Source organism: Rutilus rutilus (assembly GCF_951802725.1).
Source record: "Rutilus rutilus genome assembly, chromosome: 20".
Lineage (NCBI taxonomy): Eukaryota > Metazoa > Chordata > Actinopteri > Cypriniformes > Leuciscidae > Rutilus > Rutilus rutilus.
In genome coordinates this window covers 23,369,651-23,390,385 of record NC_140225.1, presented here as the reverse complement: position 1 = coordinate 23,390,385, position 20,735 = coordinate 23,369,651, and the positions used below count along the sequence as shown (strand labels likewise).

Genomic DNA, 20,735 nt, shown 5'->3' with positions numbered 1-20,735 from the left:
GGCTCAATCTTAAGTTTATAAAGCGACGAGAATACTTTTTGTGCGCAAAAACAAACAAAAATAACGACTTTATTCCACTTTTCATTTCCTTCTCTCTGGGCCTCGAGTCTTTTCACGTAGTGTTTAAGCGTAGCGCGTCTGTGTTGCACGTCACCACGTAGGCTCACTATTGGGCGACGCTGGTCATGTGTGTGATACGTGGTGACGTGCAACACAGATGTGCTACGCTTAAACACTACGTGAAAAGACTCGAGGCCCAGAGAGAAGGAAATGAAAAGTGGAATAAAGTCATTATTTTTGTTTGTTTTTGCACACAAAAAGTATTCTCGTCGCTTTATAAACTTAAGATTGAGCCACTGGAGTCACTTGGACTATATTAACGATGTCTTTAATGCATTTTCTGGGCCAGCACGTTATAGTGTCTTAGAAGCCTGTGGAGGAGTGATCCAGCACTCAGATTTAATCAAAAATATCTTAATTTGTGTTCCGAAGATGAACGAAGGTCTTACGGGGTTGGAACAACATGAGGGTGAGTAATTACTGACAGAATTTTCATTTTTGGGTGAACTAACCCTTTAATGCACTGTGAACTAACTTGAACAAACAATGAACAGCTGTATTTTTATTAACTAACATTAACAAAGATTAACTAATATAGTAACAAATGTATTGATCTAGTTCATGTTAGTTAATACATTAACAAATGTTAACTAATGAATCTTATTGTAAAGTGTTACCAAGAAAGTAAATGGTATATGAAAAACTATTATAGTGTTTGCCGTGTGGTTTATTGCCAATGTTGCTAACTGAGCAGAAATACATAATCATGTTTCGCTTGGTCCTTTAAAAGTCGTGTTGGATTTCCTCCTTAGCGTAAAGCTTGAGAAGTGCTTGGACTTTGGCGTTGGTCCATCTATTGCTGTTTTCCATGTTTGTGGAGTTAGTTCATGGAGTTTGTTAACGGTGTGTAACATGCGTTGGGCCAATTGACACACACTTACATCACTGGTACGGTAATAGTGTTGGGGAAAGTTACTTTTAAAAGTAATGCATTATAATTTTACATTACTCTCTAAAATAGTAACTAGTTGCATTACTTAGTACTTTTTATGGAATGTAATGTTACGTTCCTTTTGCATTCATTCTTTCCCTCCTGGGCAGGGCTGGGTTTACTTGATTGTTTTTTAACCCCTTCAAACAACAAAAAATATCTATTTTTGGCAAATCTAAAAGTGCAAAGTGAGTAAATGTACGCTCACATTTAGTCTAGAGCTACAATAACCATCATGTTCACACAGTGGAAACAACGCCTATGCTCAGCACTCCCAATTTCTCTCAACATAGGGACAGGAGAGCTGTCAGTCAATAAATGGGAAAACAAAGTAACTTGCGTTACTTATTTGAAAAAGTCAATTTAAAAGTAATACGTTACTTTCCTAGTTACTTGAAAAAAGTAATCTGATTACGTAACTCGTGTTACTTGTAATGCGTTACCCTCAGCACTGGTTCCTATAGTGCTGAGTTAGACCCTGGTCTAAAGTAGAAGCTAATTTAGTCCACTCAAAAGGTGTTCCTATAACTATAACCATTCTTAGTTCCTGTGGTGCGAACATGCCAAAAAGCATGTACTTCTGCCAATAGTTATAGGAACTATGAAAACATTCCTTTGGTGCGAATGCCCCTAATGTCTCCTAAAGAAAGAATCGATTTTGATTTTTCCAGTCTGACTTCCCGTTACATGCCTACGTAACAATATAACAAATTGGCTGCCAACAAACAACGTCTACTTTAAGCCATCCTCAAACACTGTAGTTGTAGCTGAAACTGGAAGAGTCTGGTTCGTGCTGTCAACATGTTGATAAGTTGGGATTTTAGTGATGCAAATCCACTTTGCATGCACTTCAAAAGAATAAGGACAGACTGAAAGTGCTAAGGAAGCCTCTGGAGATGAAATTCAGATATGGTAAAAGGCATTTAGTTTCTGACACACGCTGTAAGCGGAAGACCAATCACAACAGACTGGGCCGTCTGACCAATCAGAGCAGAGGAGGCTCCCGGAATGAAGGGGTTTAGAGAGACTGAATCTTCGAACTAACCATTTTCAGACTCATTGAGAAATTATGTGATGTGTATATTATGAGGATTATAAAAGTTTTTAACCTTGAATGCATTTAACCCTATTGTAGGAGACCTCCAAAGCAAAATTAGGAACCTTTAAAATAAAATGCCATCATAAGGACACTTTAACAACTCTCTGCTTTGACCCCTATCTCAAGTTTTACTTTACTACATTCCAAACAAAGCATAATATTGTACTTTTTTACTGCTAGCACATTTAATAAAAACATGCCGTTCATTGTTATTTCAAACTGGATAAAAAGAGAGCCGCTCCAAGATGTAATATGAATCATTCTTTTGATCAAATTTTTTGTTTTTGCAATGACTCACTCACTCAATAATCCGGTTGGAACAAATCAAACAAGTTTTACTTTCCAAAGCATAATATCTTACTTTTCAGAAAAACATACTGTTTGCAATGCACTAAATAAATAAATTGTCCTTATAGATAAATTGCAAACATTAAATAAAAAAAGTACACTGCCAAGAAAGCTACGAAAACTAATTGTAAGGGAATTATCACTAAAAGTTTTCTTAGCTTCACTTTACATTTGATACTTAATAGATACTGTCACCTTTTTGAGCATAGATCTGAATTCAAATGATTGTAATTCATGAATGCTCTTTTATATTCACACATTATTTCACTTTAACACAGACCTAAGGTTGGTCTCTTTTTAAAGAAAATCCTCAGCAGATTATTGCAAAAGGAAAACAATTTGTGTTCAAAATTTGAAGTTAAGACCACCAAAACTGAGCCCGCTAAAATCATGTAAAATACAGTTTCCTTTGTAACGCAATGTCCAATTTAAAACCGGTTTTCAAAGGGCGAATTTTTAGTGTTTAAGCTTTCAATTTAGAATTAATTTATGATGACTGCTATACAGTCAAGTGAAAAAGAAAGTACACCCTTCTGTTTTATGTATCAGAACATAGTAAAAAAAGATCTGGTCTATAGCAGGTCTTAAAATAAATTAAAACCTCAAATAAACCGTGTAATTTAAAAACAAACATAAATAAAGCCAAAATGGAGAAGCCATGTGTGACAAACTACACCCCATGATTCAATAGCTTGTAGAACCATCTTTAGAAGCAATAACTTGAAGTAATTATTTTCTATATGATACTTTATCAGTATCTCACAATGTTGTGGAGGAATTTTGACCCACTTTTTTTTTAGTGTTGCTGCAGTTCATTGAGGTTTGTGGGCATTTGTTTATGCACTGCTCTCTTAAGGTCCTGCACAGCATTTTGAGTTTAGGCTTTGGCTAGGATAGTGCATTTCCTATTCAGCCATTCTGCTGTAGATTTGCCTGTGTGCTTGGGATTATTGTCCCTTTGCATGATGCAGTATCACCCAAGCTTTAACTGTTGGACAGATGGCCTCATATTTGACTTCATGGAGTTCATGGTCGAATCAATGACTGTAAGGTGCCCAGACTGCCCAGGTCCTGTGGCTGTAGAACAAGCCCAAATCATCACCCCTCCATCAGCGTGCTTGACAGTTGGAATGAGGTGTTTGTGTTGATGAGTTTTTGGCAAACGTAGCGCAGTGCATTACGGCCAAACATCTCCACTTTGGTCTCGTCTGTCCAGATGACATTGTTCCAGAAGTCTTGAAGTTTGTTCAGATGCAACTTTGCAAACTTAAGCTGTGCTGCCATGTTCGTTTTAGAGAGAAGAAGCTTTCTCCTGGCAACCCTTCCAAGCAAGCCATACTTGTTCAGTCTTTTTCTAATTGTACGGTCATGAACTTTAACATTTAACATGTAAGCTGAGGCCTGTAGAGTCTGAGATGTAGCTCTTGAGTTTTTTGCAGTTTCTCTGAGCAGTGCACGGTCTGACCTTGGGGTGAATTTGCTGGGACGTCCACTCCTGGGAAGATTGGCAACTGTCTTGAATGTTTGAATAATCTTCCTCACTGTAGAAAGACGGACTTCAAATTGTTTGGAAATGGCCGTACAACCCTTTTCAGATTGATGTGCAGCAAGAAATAGCTGCGATCATTGCTGATGTCTATTCTCCCTGGCATTGTTAACGCACACCTGAATGCTACAGACCAGCAAACTGCCAAAACTTCTGCTTTTATAGAGTTGGTCACACTTGCCGATGATCAATTAATCAAAGGCATTTGTTTAGAATGGCCTGACTGCTACTTACCCTCTTAATTCCTATGGAAGCAGTAAGGGTGTACTTAGTTTGTCACACATGGCTTTTCCATTTTGACAAAGTGTTTGTTAAACAAATAATGACACTGTGTAATATGTCATGTGTTGTTGTTCATCTGAGGTTGTATTTACCTAATTTTAAGACCTGCCAAAGACCAGATTCTTTTTTATTATGTCCTCCTGATACGTAAACCATAGAATTCAAAAGGGTGTTCTTTCTTTTACACATGACTGTATATGTGATTGGGGAAAAAATGCAATAAAATGTTTTATTGTACTTCTACTCAAGCATAAATAGGCTATAACTTTCAGGGGAATATTAGGTCATTATTAGGTCAGTAGGTGGAGAGAAGGCGGTCTTTTGTGGCTGTTTCGAACACATTCGAGCGTTTACACTACGAAAGCAATCCGGACCTGTATTTAGAGTTGTCCACTTGTGATCCGATCGACCGAAAGGCATCTTGATACCAGGTATAAACAAGGCCAATGACTGCTTTTGTGATATTTTTGCACAAGTCATAGGTTGATCTCAACATCTCTGAACAATTGTGGGGAAGAATTCAACAAAATAGAGCTTCACTGCAGGACAATCCAGTGACTGATAAATAATAATTTAATATTTGATGATCATAAAGGCATAAAAAAATCAAGACCAAGGGTATATACAGTTTTGGCTCAAACATGGTGCTAGTAACACCAATTGGGCCATTGGTTTGATTGATCGGAATCTTGCATGCAGAAATGCTGAGCATCAAATGCAATAAAACTACGTTAATGTGTGTGTGGTAAATCGATGGAGAACAACCCAAACAAACAAGTGTCTCGTGAGACATATCCTCTACCAGGCCGTGAGGGCTCTTTATTAGAGTTCGAAGAAAAAGCAAACACTCCACTGTCTGTCAGCAGTCCAACAACTAAAGCAACACACACTTTCTCACATTCTCCCACTTAGGAAACTACTCCAAGTCTCTCTCTGACTCAGCTGATCAAACATCAGCCCAGGCACATGTTCTAAAACAACAATAACATCACCTAATTCCCAACAAATGCCTCATTCACCATCTCTGACTCCTTAAAGAACTGCGTAGGGCCGATCACTGGATGGATCAGGAACCATAAACACCTCCTCGTAATCCCCTACAGACTCTGCAGAGGAAGCTCATCAGCACCATTGTGGGCAAGCTCGTGCGGGCCACCCGCGACACGGATGGGAGGAGAGACATAAACGAAAGCTAGGGTGGGGTGAAACACACCATCACACACTCTCAGACATTCAAAGAGTGTTCATTAACACTCCCTGTTTGAACAGATGTCTACCTGACAAGATATACGTCTGGAGCAGAGAATAAAGACTGTATAAAAAAATATCATCTTGCACCTGCAAACGGAACCAGAAGCAAAATCACCCAGATTTTGTTTTTTGAATCCAACTTTGTACATATTTTCAATGATACCCAATGTTCTCATTAAATCCCGTATTACTTTAAAAGAGAGAACAATGATGTCTAATGATGGATATGGATTCTTTCCGAAAGCAAATGATTCAATGTCCTGCAATGTGTTAATACAGGATAATATAAAGTCAGTTAAAGGACATGAACACAATGGTTATGACTGGCGTTAGACCTGTGTATCTATCCACTGAGGCATCCAAGGATAGAAACTCCAGACCTGATTTCCATGTCAGGTTTGTATTCAAATTTGATAAGTTCTTAGAATGGCAGACTAAAGTCAACACCACCTTGACATTCTACGATTAGTCCCAGAAAATAAACTGTGCAAGAGCACCCAGATTAATAATCTACAGTGTACAGTTGAATTGAAACCAAGTACAAAATTGCATTGAGATCGTTTGACTCTTTTTCCTTTGCCTTGGGCATTTGAATCAGGTCTAACTCACAGTGACATCCTTGTGCGTCTCCATTACAGTCCAGCTCTTCCACCTGGCAGACTGACAGTCAAGTTCACGTTCAGCCGGCTGAGCCTGCGGCTCTCAGGAGCGGGACTGATGGTTCTTCGTCTGTCATCTGCTCTCTCTCATAGCTTTAGAGAAAAGGGAGGATTTTTTTTTAACCCCATCATCAATGGCATGCTGTTACCTACCTGTTACATCATTAGGACATTATTGTGACAGGTTTTAAAATAATATATACACTTAAAAAATGCATTATTGCATTATGTAAAATATCAATAGGGATTTTAAACATTTTCAAGGAAAAACATCAAAGAAAGACCACTGTTATAAACCATAAACAACATATCATAATTTATTCCTGTGATGTCAAAGCTGTATCTCCAGTCGTCAGTGTCACATGATCCTTCAGAAATAATTCTAATGTGCTGATTTGGTGTTCAATTATTAATAATGGTTCTGATTGTCAATGTTGAAAATAGTTTTTGCTGATTAATATTTTGGTGTAAAATCAAAGCATGATACTTTTTTTCAGGCTTCTTTGAACAATGAACAGCCTTTATTTGAAATGGAGATCATTTGTAACATTATAAATGTCTTTTTTTGTCTCTCTTGTTTATATATAAATACAAAATTCTAACACACTCACACACTTTGTGATTGTCAAAAGTTAGTGGTTAATACCAGTAATTAATTACACATGTGCAAAATTGAGAGGAACTGACATACATCTTCTAAAAACTTACCTTGGCACCAGGTGCTTGACAGCAACACACACACACAAAAAGACTAAGAAACTGTGTTGTTTAAGTGTCCAAATACTTTTAGCGCCACATTAGAGGCTGTCTCATAAAAAAAAAAAAAGAAACATTTAACCCTCTTGTCCAGACATTAGCATGCAGGTAAAGTGAGAGCTCCTCCATGTACACCCCTGGCAATTGTTCGGAAACTTGAAGTCAAAGGTCACATGTGCACCTGCGTCTTAGACCAAACACTGAATTTGCCACCAACAGAGATCTTTCAACTCTTCCTGCTTAAGAGGTGCTGCTCCTTCATTCCCGAGGACACCAGCAGAGGAATTCCACAATCCACACAGAGGAATTAGGCCATTTGTATCTAAATATACTGGATAGCTTTTCAGGAGGTAATGACTAACTTATGAGCATCCAAGTAGGAATGTTAACACATGAAACAAGTATAAAAAATGCACAAAATAAATCAAGGGTTGCCATATACAGTAATGCACTTGGAAATAAATGGTACAAATTAATCTAAGAACTGGGACTATACTGTTCTAGATGAATGTTTTACCATTGTAATCACTGTGGATGGATGTTTCTTAATGTTAACCAGTTTTATATTATATATCTTCTTTACATTATACATACTTCTTGATATACATGTTTCTTGAGCAGCAAATCAGTATATTAGATAATGTGGATAAAGGAATAAATTACATATTTAAACAGAAAATCATTTAGTTTGCAATATTTCAGAATAGAACTATTTTTACTGTATTTTTCATCTAATAAATGTAGCCTCGTTGAGCATAAGAGACTTCTTTCAAAAACATAAATTATACCAACCCCAAACTTCTGAATGATATAATGAGTGCAGTTTTTTATATACAAACCAGTCAAAAAAACGTAATAAATCATGTTAACCCAGAACATTCATTTAACTCCCAACTTAAATTAGTTTACATATAAATAATTGAAATCACACAGACATCAGCTTTATGCATGCCAAGGAATTTCCTGCACTGCGAATTTATTGGAAGCTGAGGAACAAAATGGAACGGGGCAGTTAGACTGCTGTCAATAAAACTTTCAAAAACAAGAGCTCAAATTCAGTTAAGAGCAAACCAAAATACATTCTAGTGTCCATCAGGAAATAACTCAAACCAATTCATATTCATGTAATTACTCTGAAGGACCTCGATAGATAAAGAATCTGATTTAAATGACGCTCAGGCCATGTGATCTGCATGTGTAAGGCATTGTTGACTAGATATTACTAATGCTGGGCAGAAAGGACTGTGTGTCTTTCTAAAGCTCATCTATGCGGGCGTCCCCTAGAGACCTCAAAACTATTTCGAGAAGTTGTGGAGGGGCAGCGATCTCCGCCTCAAAACTTTGGAACAACTGCAGGAGCATTTCCCACAAGTGCTGACGAAATGCCACAGCCAAACACTACAAAAATACCTCTAACATATATCTTTCATAACCTCTGAGTGCTATTCATCCAGAGAAGGCAATAAATTACTGTACAGGTCTACATTCTGCCATAAACAATGATTTAAATGACATTTAAAATCCCGATTTGAATGTACAGATACGTCTTCAATTGTGCGCATTGGTTTTGGCTGGGTATATTAAAAAAATTGTTTCAGGTTTACTCTTGTGGGTACTGTTTAGATGAAAAAAAAAAGGAATTGGAGAAGTCTAGAGATTCTGATGCCCACCCACACATTTAAAGGACCGCCCCCTTATTAGCATATCAAGTCTGAAGAGGCCTCTGATGCCCTCTTGTGGGACTCACAAAGATGGGTTTTTTTTTTGAGCTGTCACAGTGAAAACTTAGGTCATGATTATTAGCTGAATTATACAGGAAAGTATTAAATGCTGAATGAAAAGAAGTAAACAGACGTGAGTGTTTCGACTCTATATGTGCGTATCATTTATTAAATCAGTCCATTCGCAGCTCGAGTGCTTATCAGGTTGGTTATGCCAGGGTTCTTGCCGGTTACTTCTCTCCGTCCCTCTGGATCCTGCGCTTCTCGTGCTGGTGTTTGGTGATAATGTACTTGAAGAACTCGTAGACGGACCAGCTGATGGCGGTCGAGGGCATCTGGTATATGACCCTGGCCTGAACGCCTTTGAAGTAAGCGGGCAGGCCGCCAAGCCTGTAGACAGTCCGGAAGGCATGGCCGAGGCCTGAGATGTGTCTTCCGCCCTGGCTGACAGAATCGAGAGCCAGAGACTCCTGCGTGTTCAGCAGCGTCTTGCAAACGTCCAGTGGCGTCGTGGCGGCGGCGGCGATTGCGCCCGCCAGCGCGCCCGACACCATGTGGGACGAGGGGTGGTATTGTCTTTGGGGGTTCAACAGCTCTTGCAGGTATTCGTAGGTCATGAAGTGCAAAGCCTGGAAGGGCACATTCATGGTGAGCTGCGTAGTGTAACTGCGATAAAAGGCCAACATCCCCTCCCTCTGCCACACGCAGCGCATACAGTCCAGGACGCCACGGTATGGCGAGTTATACATCTGCATCCTCTGCTTCACCACTGAACAAGGGGAGGTCGCCGCGGCCCAGACAGGAAACAAAAGAGGACAGGAAGGGGGACGTTAATCAAGTGCGTGAACAAGTCAGGTCGTGATTGAAATACAGTAAGGCCCATCAAAGGAGAAATGTCCGTTTCATCCGGACGCGAGCGGATCAAACGAGCCTCCTGCGTGACCTACAGTCAAGCGGTCTGCTGGGAACAGACCAGAAGGAGAGCAGGTGTCTACGCAAGGTCTTAGTCTGGCACCTGCGCTGTTAACCTTGAGCCTCGAGAGTGCAGAAACAGACGCTGCGGTCTGACTGAGACTCGGGTCGCTGGGGGATTTCGGCTAATGCTACCGTTTCAACATCGCACAGCTGTTAATTAGAGCAAGGCCAATCTGCTCTCACAAGGCTGTCTTTTGAAAATGTGTGTTTTTTTTAAGGGAGAGAGAGAGAGAGAGAGTTTTTGTAGTGAATTTAGATCTTTTCTGCCACCTCCTGGCTGGGAGGTTAAGGTTTGCTGCACAATTTGTGCATTCTTTAGAGGAGAATTTTTTTTTATACAGATTAAATACCAAAATAAGCAGTCGCAGTCCTACTAATTAGCATGGGACAGTTTGCTACATCATCTGGTTGCAGAAAGCATCTTATCTTTTTCTCCTACCATGGTATGTGCCCCAAAAATGTTATTGCCATGACATGAAATAAATCCAACATAAAAAAAAAATAAGAGGACCCATTCAAGTAAAAAAAGTATCCATGTAAACTAGATACAGATGCAAAGTAGAACAATAAACATACTACCATTCAAAAGTTTGGGGTCATTTTTAAATGTTTTTGAAAGTGTCTTGAAAATATGTCAATACCGATTTTAACAAACTATTGGCTGAATCCAATATTTGTCACTTATTTGAACTTTTGTCATTAAAGTAGATTAGTGTTTTGATCATGTTTTAAATTAGCATCCATTAAGATATTAATATTAGTTTATTGCTTTATCGTTAAATAATTTCAATTGAACATGGATTGGATCCATTTAACATTCAAAAGGCCAACATAAATTCATAAATACAACAGAGCAAAGATGCATATGAAATAAACAGTGCTTTTCAGGTACAGAACTTAAGTAGTCAAATGTAATATATTATTCATTTTATAGATTAAATGTACATTAAAGTTAATTGGTTAAGAATAGTGAGCTTTTTTGTCTTTTGTTTAATCAAATGAGCATAATTAAGTGGAATTGAGTGCTCTTTTACACTATCTTGCGCTTGAATATTTAAATTCACAAGGCTTAAAAACATGTGCAAAGAATAAACTTTCATGAAAAAAAAAACGTATTTTACCCAGAGAAAAATGTTGTATTATGAAACCGACATTATACAACTATTTCATGTTATAGCTGATGGTTTTTAAATTGATCAAAATAAAATAAAATAAAAATCGGCCGAGAAATATCGCCGGGCAATACATCGGTGCATCTCTAATAAAATTATTATTAAAAACAGTTGTGCTGCTTAATATTTTTGTGGAAACCGTTTTTCAGGAATCTTTGATGAATAGGATGTTCAAAAGAACAGTATTTATTTTAAATATAAATATTTTGCAACATTATAAATGTCTTTAGAACAATTTTAATGCATCTTTACAGAATAAAAGTATACCTTACCAGAAAATAAAATCTTACTGACCCAAACTTTTGAATGGCAGTATATATTAAAGACTTTTTCCACAGAAGTGAAGTGTAATAGTAAATAAAGTGAAGATTAAAGCTAATATACCTTCAGCTGGATTCATGGCAGCATCATGAAGCAATGTGGCAACACATCCAGCCGTCCCTGTAACACAGACCCTCAGACATTAGCACCAAAATTAGGGCATGCACACAGTGGACAGTCACAGGAATCAAAATACAACAATCAGATCTACAGATGGATCAGATCACGGTCAAACAAAAACTGTTCAAAAAACCTGAACAGCCACCAAATACCCCCCATGATTTAACAGAGAGATTAAGGATTGACTGGATAAACTCTGGGGAATGTGGAGTCAGGAAAGAAAGAGTCTTTTGTTCAGAATACTGGCAATTACTTCACTCATCGTGTCTGTTTTACGGTAAAAAGCAAAAACTGCCGCTGCTACTTCTGAGAATACAATCAAAATGCAGAGATGCTAACAGGACATGATCCAAAAGTAATAATAATATGATGCCAAATTACTTTTATCCCTTTTCTGTGTATTCTACTGGTAAACGGTAATATGCCAGCAGTTACTTACCACCCTTTCACCCTGACCTGGAGGAAAGAGAAAGAAAAGAGACACAGCAACACCAACAATGACTTTTACCATGAGCGCCGCAATGTTGAGTCTAAGGCCGAGATTTACTAACAGCTTGCGAGCGGCACAAAGCCTCTTTTGCCGTTAAAAAAAAACTACCGTCGGGATAGGCGATGAAAAGCCGTGGACACAGTTATACTTGTGCTTGACCTTACTGAATATGTAGGAGTTTCCATGCCAGACAGCTACATTTATGGGCAGAGAGTATTTAAAAGAATCATGCAATGTGATTTACTAAGGTTTACAGTAGTCAATTTTCTGGTATTTTCACCATTATTTACCACCCCCCCAAAAAGCATGTATTAAAGGGTCATCATTTACTCACCCAAATTTACCACTCTTGTCATTCCAAACCCAAAAATCTTCAGAACACAAATGAAGATCTTTTTGATGAAATCTGAGAGTTTTCTGTCCCTCCATTGACAGCTACGCAACTACCATTTGACTCTTCAAAAAGTTCATAAAGAAATTGTAAAACTAATCCATATAAATTGAGCGGTTTAGTCCAAATTTTCTGAAGAGACTCAATCATTTTATGTGATAAACGGATTTAATTTAGGCTTTTATTCACATATAAGCATTCATCAATTCATCAATCAGTTGCGGTTAACGGAAGCTCAAGCATGTTCGCTTGACGTGTGAGAACCAATGATGTTCATTCTCGTGTTACGCATCACGTTTGAGCTTTCGCAAGAACCAATGAGGTTTCTTCTCACGCATTAAGTACGGTTGAGCTTCTGTTTATGTTCGCTGATGAATGTTTATATGTGAATAAAAGCCTAAATTCTATCTGTTCATCATATAAAGCGATCATCATGTCTCTTCAGAACATTTGCAACTAACCCGCTCGATTCATATAGATTAGTTTTACAATCTTTAAAAAAAAAAATTCTTCATTTGCACTTCGAAGATGAACGAAAGTCTTATGGGTTTGGAACGACATGAGAGTGAGTACTGATGACAAATTTGTTTTGTTTTTTTTGGGTGAATTAACAGATTTTGCACCTGACATGACTGAATTTGCACACTCTCAGAAGATCACCTGCAGAACTTTCCACTCCCACTGGTGCTTTTATTAGATTGCGGCCACATGCTAATTTGCTCTGTTTAGTAAATCTGGCCCTAAGGATGCTTTCACACTTGGTTCGATTGCCTGGTCCAAACCATCAGTCGGCTGTGCATCAAAAGTGCTAGTGTGAAAGCATCCTAAGTCTAAATACCCACTACAACACAATTTGATAAATGCAATAATAAAATATAAATCAATATCAATTATCAATAAACTAGTGTTCCATTACTATGCATAATTTAAGCTTTATAATGAACACTTTTCATTATATGGACATACAGCAGGTCAGGTTAGCTTGCGTATTACATTAGGTTTAGCTTTTCAGATAATTCCAATAACGTTTATTCCCTTAATGTTTACGGTTGAATGCGCTTTCGGCTCCCTCAAAAAGTTTTAGACCCATTTTACACCTGTATTTAACGTCGTCCACTTGTGATCCGATCGACCAAAATGCATCTTAATGCCAGGTGTAAACAGGGCCTTAGTTACTTTAGTAACTTTAGTTACTATGGACACTACCAATGCATCTAATATGTGAATACAGTTAATTTGAAAAGGCCTTATGAAAGAGCAAAAAAGAGCTCAACTTAACACGTTTACTGATTGCCCTACGTAGAAATGCATGCCAACTAACAGTCTAGAATTGTGGGTGTGCAGGTAAGAGGAAATCAGCAGTGCTGATGGGCGGGAAAACTGGTACCGTTCGCCAAATGACTGTTTGCTCCTGGATGGATGATATCACTGAGGACCTTTTTCAACCTTTCATAACAGGCGAAGTAAAGTGCGTGGGCAGGCCCCGCCCCTACAGCTGTAACATTCAGGCCCCTGATTGGCCTCCAGATTCCCTCTGTCCTCACGATTTGCCGCAGAGCGTCCATCACGTTACGGTAGCGGGCAGCTGGCTCCGGCTGAAGGCTCTGCATGCGTGTCTGCAACAAAGAACAATTGTTTACTTACAAGCCCCGGAATGTAGATTAACGTATTAGTTTAACGTGGATATAGAAATATTAGAAATGTGGATTTTTAATTCAGACCTGCTGATACTTTATTTGTCCCACGCAAAAATAAAAAGTTTTTAGCATACATCATATGATGTATTCATACATACATCATACAATATATTATATATTTAATCTGCGAAAATAGCTCGAAATAATACATCTACAATTTATAAATAATTTCAATGTTATTACAATCCCTTGGTGGACTCTATCAAGGCCAAATGTATACGTACAAAATTACCGTCTTGACGAGTATGCACACAAACAGTCAGTTTTGTCGTAAGTGAATGCAAACAGTTGTGTAACTGCACGTGTAACAGTATATCGGATCCGTGCATTCGGTCTTAAAGTGACAGCAGCCTAATAATCCTGCAGCGGTCTATGATTTTTTATTCAGTCTTTTATTGTTTGAAGGACATTAATGACGTGCGGCTCTTGAATGACTAACTTTTGTAACCTTAATTGTGTATTTAGTTTATTCAGGGAAGATCATACATTATTTTACATTTGATTCCTTAGAAATTTTAAAGACATTTAATTACTTCAATACTACTGTTAGACATACATGAAAAAAAAAAAAAAAAAACTATTTGTATCTTTATTCTATTTTATTTATTTGTGCTACTCCTTATTTTATTACTGACTGCTTGTCTTTTTTTTGTTAATTCAATTCAGAGTTTAAAATCAGGCCACATACTACCTTGCTGACATTTAAATCAGCAGGATTTGCATAATTTTATAGGTTGGTGGTGATTCCCCTTGGTTAGAATTGCATTCCAGTGGGGGAGAGTATTCCCCCTTCGGTTGAAATCACGGGGGGCCCCACGAAAGCCAGGGGCCCCGATAATCGCCACCACCTTTCTTCCCTTCTAGCGACGACCCTGAGGGCAAGTGTCCCAAAATGTCCTTATTTATTTTTTATTTATTATCTCAGGCCTGCAAAAAAGTGATATCACTCCAACACAAAAAAAAAAAAAAAAAAAGTGAGTTAAATTAAGTACGTATAAGGTTTACCATTTATGTAAATCAATTTAAAATAGACCAAAAAAACCTGTAGACCGCAAAAAATAAAACAAACATGATTGAATCCAGCCTTGCAAACAATGCATTACAATGCTGAGTCATTGGATCTGTAGATCAGAACCGAAGTTTGAAGCAATAAGGTCACACAGGGACTTAATCTAACTAATCCTCTTTTCCTGCAGCGCTACTGTATCACCTGATGTACATCAGAAACATGGATGCAAATCAATGCCTGAAGATGACAAACACTGAAGAGAAACACTGGCTTTCAACACGAAGAAAACGAAATGTTGGAAACAGCCAGTAATGCACGTTTAGTAGGTTTACGTTGTGAACTTTAGACTACCACAAAAGTCATGTTTGTATTGACAAGGTCAGATTTAGAGTAGCTGAAAATATTAGTTCAGAAGCAGCAGCTGCAATGTGGTGAAATTTGAGATGGCAACAGTGGTTGCATGAGTAGTATTATACCTGTAAGGAATAAACAGTACTTCCATTATAAAAGGCACGGGAAATAATTCTATTTGCCAATAAATGTGCGTAAATCATATCTAAAACCAGTTCCTCATGACAGGGGAGTGAGGAACTGCAACCTCCGACAGGAAGTTCCAAGATTGCTCTTGAAATGCTCAGGATTGCAAAATAGACTGAAGTGCAGAGATTAGATGTGAAACCTTGCAAAACAAAGAACTGATCTTTTATTACAACAAAGGAAATTATTTCATTTCCATTAAGAAATAGCGTACTAAGATTAAGTCCATTTTCAAAATGAATTCCCTTCCACACGGTTTTAGTCATTTGTGATTACTGAATTTTTTTTTTAATTAATTTTCTGCTATTATAGTGAAGCATAATCCAAAAAAAAATAATAATTCACAACTCACATTTGATAAACAAAGCAACTTTCAAAAAAGGTGAATACATAATATTGGTTTAAAAAGAAAGTAGATCTGTACAAATTAAAGTAACTAACCAATTTCATCTGCACTTGCAAATAATATATATTACTTTGGCGTTCTACACTTTGTTCTAAGTCTCTGCTCTAAACAGGGCCAATGTGCAGTGTGCCACCCTGACCCTGTGTGTTCAGTGATTTAAACTTAACCTTTGACTCAAGTGTAAATCCTTCTACGTTTACCTTCCCCAATGACTCATACTGGTGTGAATCAACCTCAGCTTGGAATTTACATGTTTTGCAAAGAGACACAGACCAAAACAAAATTTAACAGGAAAATACTACAACCAATTTTACTACTAACATGTTTCAAAATTAGAAAAAGAAAAAACGTGGCGCGAACTTGATTTGATAGATTGATATATTAAAAACTGACTGCACCATAATACGTGATCTCGGATCGGTAGATGAAGAGAATTTTACATTTTTGTAAAATGTGTGGCAGTTGGAGCATTGTGGCATTCTGAGCATATGAAAATTTGAGGAAAAAAGCCCAACATGTAGGCTATGGCAAATATTTATATTTAGGGTTAAAAAAAAAAAAAAATACATGTTCAAATATGCAAAACAGATCTGTGTTTTTTAGATTCACAATCTGGACTGGCTAATTTAGGAGAGAACAGCTGTAAATGACATGATAAAGTGTCTTCGTCTGTAAAGAACCCTTCACATTATCCTGACAAGAGCAGCTGAACACTCAAAGCAACTTCTTTAGAGTTTTGTTGCTCATGTGTGACTCATATCTGCTTTTCCTAACAATGTGAATGGCAAAAACCACATAAAATCTCAGGACTACTTCCATATGGCTACGTTTACAGACTGTCAGTCCAAATCTGATTATTTGTGTACCTGGTCTAAATTATTGACTGCGTATCGAAACTGTTTGGGTCTGATTTGCATGTCCCGTGGGGCACTTTCATTTTCCGGAATATCTGCATTGGTTTCTACAGCAATGACCTTGCGTTAGTATACGCCAAAAACAACAGCAGCCATGTGGAGGGGTGTGCAATACAGATGTTGTCTTATTTACAACATTGACAATGTGTAGTCGCCGCCCGCGCTGGACTGCTACGTCTTCTGAGGCGGTGGCAGAAAGATAGCAGGCTGGAATGCGCGGCTTTATTCCCTTCTGCCATCTCCGCCAGTCTTAAAATTCAGCATGTCTCCAATATAAACATCACTTTCTGCTAGACCAGCACTCTGTGACAACACAACCTTGTTTCTGCAGCGACTTCCAGCATGTTTACTATAACAACGACTTTTACATGGCGTGATAAAGTGACAAACCACGCTAAATCCCATTAGAGTGCTCAGATTGAAATGGATTTCCAGAAATGGAATTTGAAAAAGATTTCAAACCATATATGATTGTAGCTCGAAACAGATTCGTAAATATTTTTTACATTTATACTTGCTAAATATGATCGGATTCCAATCGGATATGCACACAAATCGGATTTGGACTGAACAAGGCTTTAGTGGTCCTAAATCTGAAACAGGTCAGATGTTTTGCAATGCGACCTCAGTCTGAACAGTCAAATCAGAATTCATCCAACTTTTACATCACTCTAGATCAACATTCATCACAATTCATGGGAGTCAGATTTAACCCACCCAGTCAGTCCGGGACCATGATCTTTTCGCACTGGAATCTGATATTGAGCACATCTGAAACAACGTCAACTGCTATACAAAAAAATAAATAAATCGTAATTCAGCCCTAAGGCTCGCAGTGTGAATGTAGCCTTACAGTTTTCCTGCAAAGCAGCTTCCATTACATATGATATGACGTGACAAATGACAGTGTCCTGTTCAGGGGAATTAGGGCTGGGTAATGACACAGATTTCATGATTTGATTCAATTTGATTCATGTAGATAGGCCTATATATCAGGTACAGTTATATATAAAAGAAAAAGAAAATTGTATAATAACGACGTTAGAATAATACATTTAATGACATAATTATGTTTCTTCTCCAATTAGTTTTTTGAATTATAACCATTTAATTGGTGGCCGTCATAAAAACTTGTTTTCATGACAGATTTCTTCAAACATTAAGCTATATACTTTAGAACAGGTTAAGTAAAAATATAGCCTAATGAATATATAATGCTTACATTTATAAAAATGCTTCTCTATAGACTTCATTTTTCTAGCTGACTACCAAGTTTATAGACATAAATGGCTTTTGCAAGGTAAATGTAAAGTCGCGTGACACTGTTTACAAGTTTTTTATTTTTTTTTATTGATTTTATTGACTGACTGAGCGATTATAACTTGTTCATTCAAGTTAATTTCATGCTATAACTAGTAGTAAAGAGGAAGAGATGGTCAGTTTGCCGCTTGAACTAAGACTCTACTACAGCGATCTGCCACGCCACATTAAAGAGCGCCACACAATATTTATTGTTGAAATTTTGTGAATTTGAAAGCTGAGACTTTGTTTCGTTGCAAAATTAACTAAGCTTACTGCGATGTATTGAATGGGAGGCACGCTACAAAGTTGTGTACATTTATCAAATGAAAACTGCTTAAAATCTATTCCACATGGGATCATCAAAATCAGAATTTATTAAAATCGATACTTTTAAACCCAGCCCTATGCATTCTGATATTGGTCTAGTCACAGAACTAGAGCATATCACAGATCTGCTGTGGTGCATATATTTAAAAAAACATATATTTAGTTAATGTACTGTCTCTATGGTAACCTTTAACTTAAAAGACAAAAATTATCTAAATACAGACCATATTAGAACTAAAAATACAGCGGAATCAATGCGCATGCGCACTAGCCCAGAGCAGCGTCAACATGGTCATGTGGTTTAAGAGCGGAGCCACGTGTGACCTTCTAATCTCATGTTCATGTTTCATAATGACACCTCGTTGAAAGAAAGGTACTACAAACACTCCCAACCACAGGACGCAATCATATTGCAACAACAAAACAAAAAAAGAGGCAAGTTGCTGCTGGAATTACATACTAGGGACTTGAGTTAGTTATTACCAGATTAGTCCAGACAGATCTTGATGTTTAAGAGATTACAGAACTACAAATGAGCATTACCATTAATAACCGCAAGGACGGTGAAGTGCAGTAGTAAAGTTTAAAAGTACAAAAACTAAAATCTGAGAAAGGGCGTGAGGGAAATGACTGTCTGAAAAGTATGTAGTCTGTAAAATACAGAGGAGATCACAGGGAAACTAACGTTAACTCGACCTTGCTGGATCTTTCAAGGGCCTGCTGGTCACATCAGACCTGTTAATGAATTCTTTTCTTTTTTTTAATTCTTTATAAAACTCTCATCTCTCATTTATTTACCTTCACACAATCAATAGGGAACATCAGGCAATGCTCCATGATTCCTGCCACTGCTCCTGCCAACATGTGCGTGCTGGTGGAGGCGCCCTGGGGCAAACCCTCATAGTCCGGTTCCGAGAGATCAGTGGCCTCTTGGGAGCCATAGACATGTCCAACATGAAGCTCCGGTTCTGCTGCTAACCGAGGTGTCAAAGTGCCAACGAGACTTTCCGAAACACCCCAGAACCTGCCGCCGAGCCAGTGTATCTCCGCGCCCGCGGAAGCTCCGGCCACCGCGGCATCGCCGCCCGATGTGTCCGCTGTCATCCGCCGCCTGCGCACAAAACCATCCGCTTCCATTTGCAGCACCCTGTCCTTTAAAATCATGCGTCCCACGCCCGATGTTTACGCGTTTCGTTCAGGCCTCTCCCGCCTGCGCACCGGGGAGAGGACGCGTCTCGTTCAGCGAGAACTGCGCAGCAGGAGGTGACCGACAGAACAGGCCGCGGACTCGCGGAGGGAAACGGAAACGCCCTCTCACTCTGTCCTGCTCTGTGATTGGTAGAAGCCGTTGCCATTCAAAACAGAACGCGCGCAGTGACATAACATAGCGAAAGCAGCTAGGTACACACACATACGCATGCAGTATATATATATATATAAAAAAAAAAAATTAAAAAAAAATTCCATATATATATTTAACTGATTCTTGAGATAAGGGAAAAAAAACATGTTTTAGAAGTTAGTTTTTTTTATTATTTAATAATGCATAAACTATAAACTGATATATTTGTAGACAGGTCTCAGCTAATGAACCTTTCAAGGGAACAGGTTTTTCTGAAAAAGTTTTTGTTCTAAAAATGTACATTAATTCACTTCATAACTTCATTTGTGTCAACTCCTTCAGATGCATTAAAAAGAATGCTATTTTAATTTGATTCATCCAACAACAGCATAAAGTCTTCAATTATGTAATCTGGTGTTCAGTAAAGGTGCTAAGTGGAAAAAATACATTCTCTGCATTTTTTTTTTTTCTGGGTTAGGGTTATTAATAACAATCCACTTCCTAAATTCCTTAAATCTCTGCTTAATCTTAAACATATATAACCAATGTTCTTAGGTAAATCAGACGTATATCGTGTAGTTCACTTGATGTTTTAATATTTTAACAGAATAGATGAAAAAAAGAATACAATATTTCTTTCAAAATTAATTGAAACCTTCATCTGATGGTGTTAATGAGGGAGTTGACAAAAACTTCAGGTCAACTTAAGCAACAACTGATTGTCAAGACAACAAATTAAGACAACAACAAATTTTTGAACTAATATTTAATTTAATACAACAATCCTTCCAATGTTTTTTTTTTTTTTTTTTCTTACGATACAGTAGGCCTACATCTCATTCTGGGTCTTCAGTAGCTCATATATACAAGAATGGTTGAGTGTAATGTTAAGCATTATTATGTGCTGCTCTAGCAGAAATAGAAATGTTCCCACTGAGAATCCAAAGGATCTGTAGCTTGTCTTTAAACTGCATCAATTACGTACATATTATTTGTGCTGACCTGCATGACTTAAGCTG

General features: G+C 37.8%; 1 protein-coding gene across 1 annotated transcript; it reads right to left on the bottom strand.

The window, feature by feature from the left end:
- Nucleotides 1–7,928: 7,928 nt before the first annotated feature.
- Nucleotides 7,929–19,711, bottom strand: slc25a28 (solute carrier family 25 member 28). The gene is made up of 4 exons (XM_084392277.1): nucleotides 19,173–19,711; nucleotides 13,570–13,798; nucleotides 11,245–11,301; nucleotides 7,929–9,482 (listed from the first exon to the last, which is right to left on the bottom strand). The coding sequence occupies exons 1-4, from the start codon at nucleotides 19,536–19,538 to the stop codon at nucleotides 8,944–8,946; spliced, it is 1,191 nt and encodes a 396-aa protein (XP_084248403.1). The 5' UTR covers nucleotides 19,539–19,711; the 3' UTR covers nucleotides 7,929–8,943.
- Nucleotides 19,712–20,735: the final 1,024 nt, after the last annotated feature.

Coding starts and splice junctions, on each gene's coding strand:
- slc25a28 (XM_084392277.1), bottom strand. CDS start 19,538: ATGATTTTAAAGGACAGGGTGCTGCAAATGGAAGCGGATGGTTTTGTG. Junction 13,799..19,172: donor TCCCTATTGATTGTGTGAAG/GTAAATAAATGA, acceptor TCTTTGTTGCAG/ACACGCATGCAGAGCCTTCA. Junction 11,302..13,569: donor AAACAGTCATTTGGCGAACG/GTACCAGTTTTC, acceptor TCTGTGTTACAG/GGACGGCTGGATGTGTTGCC.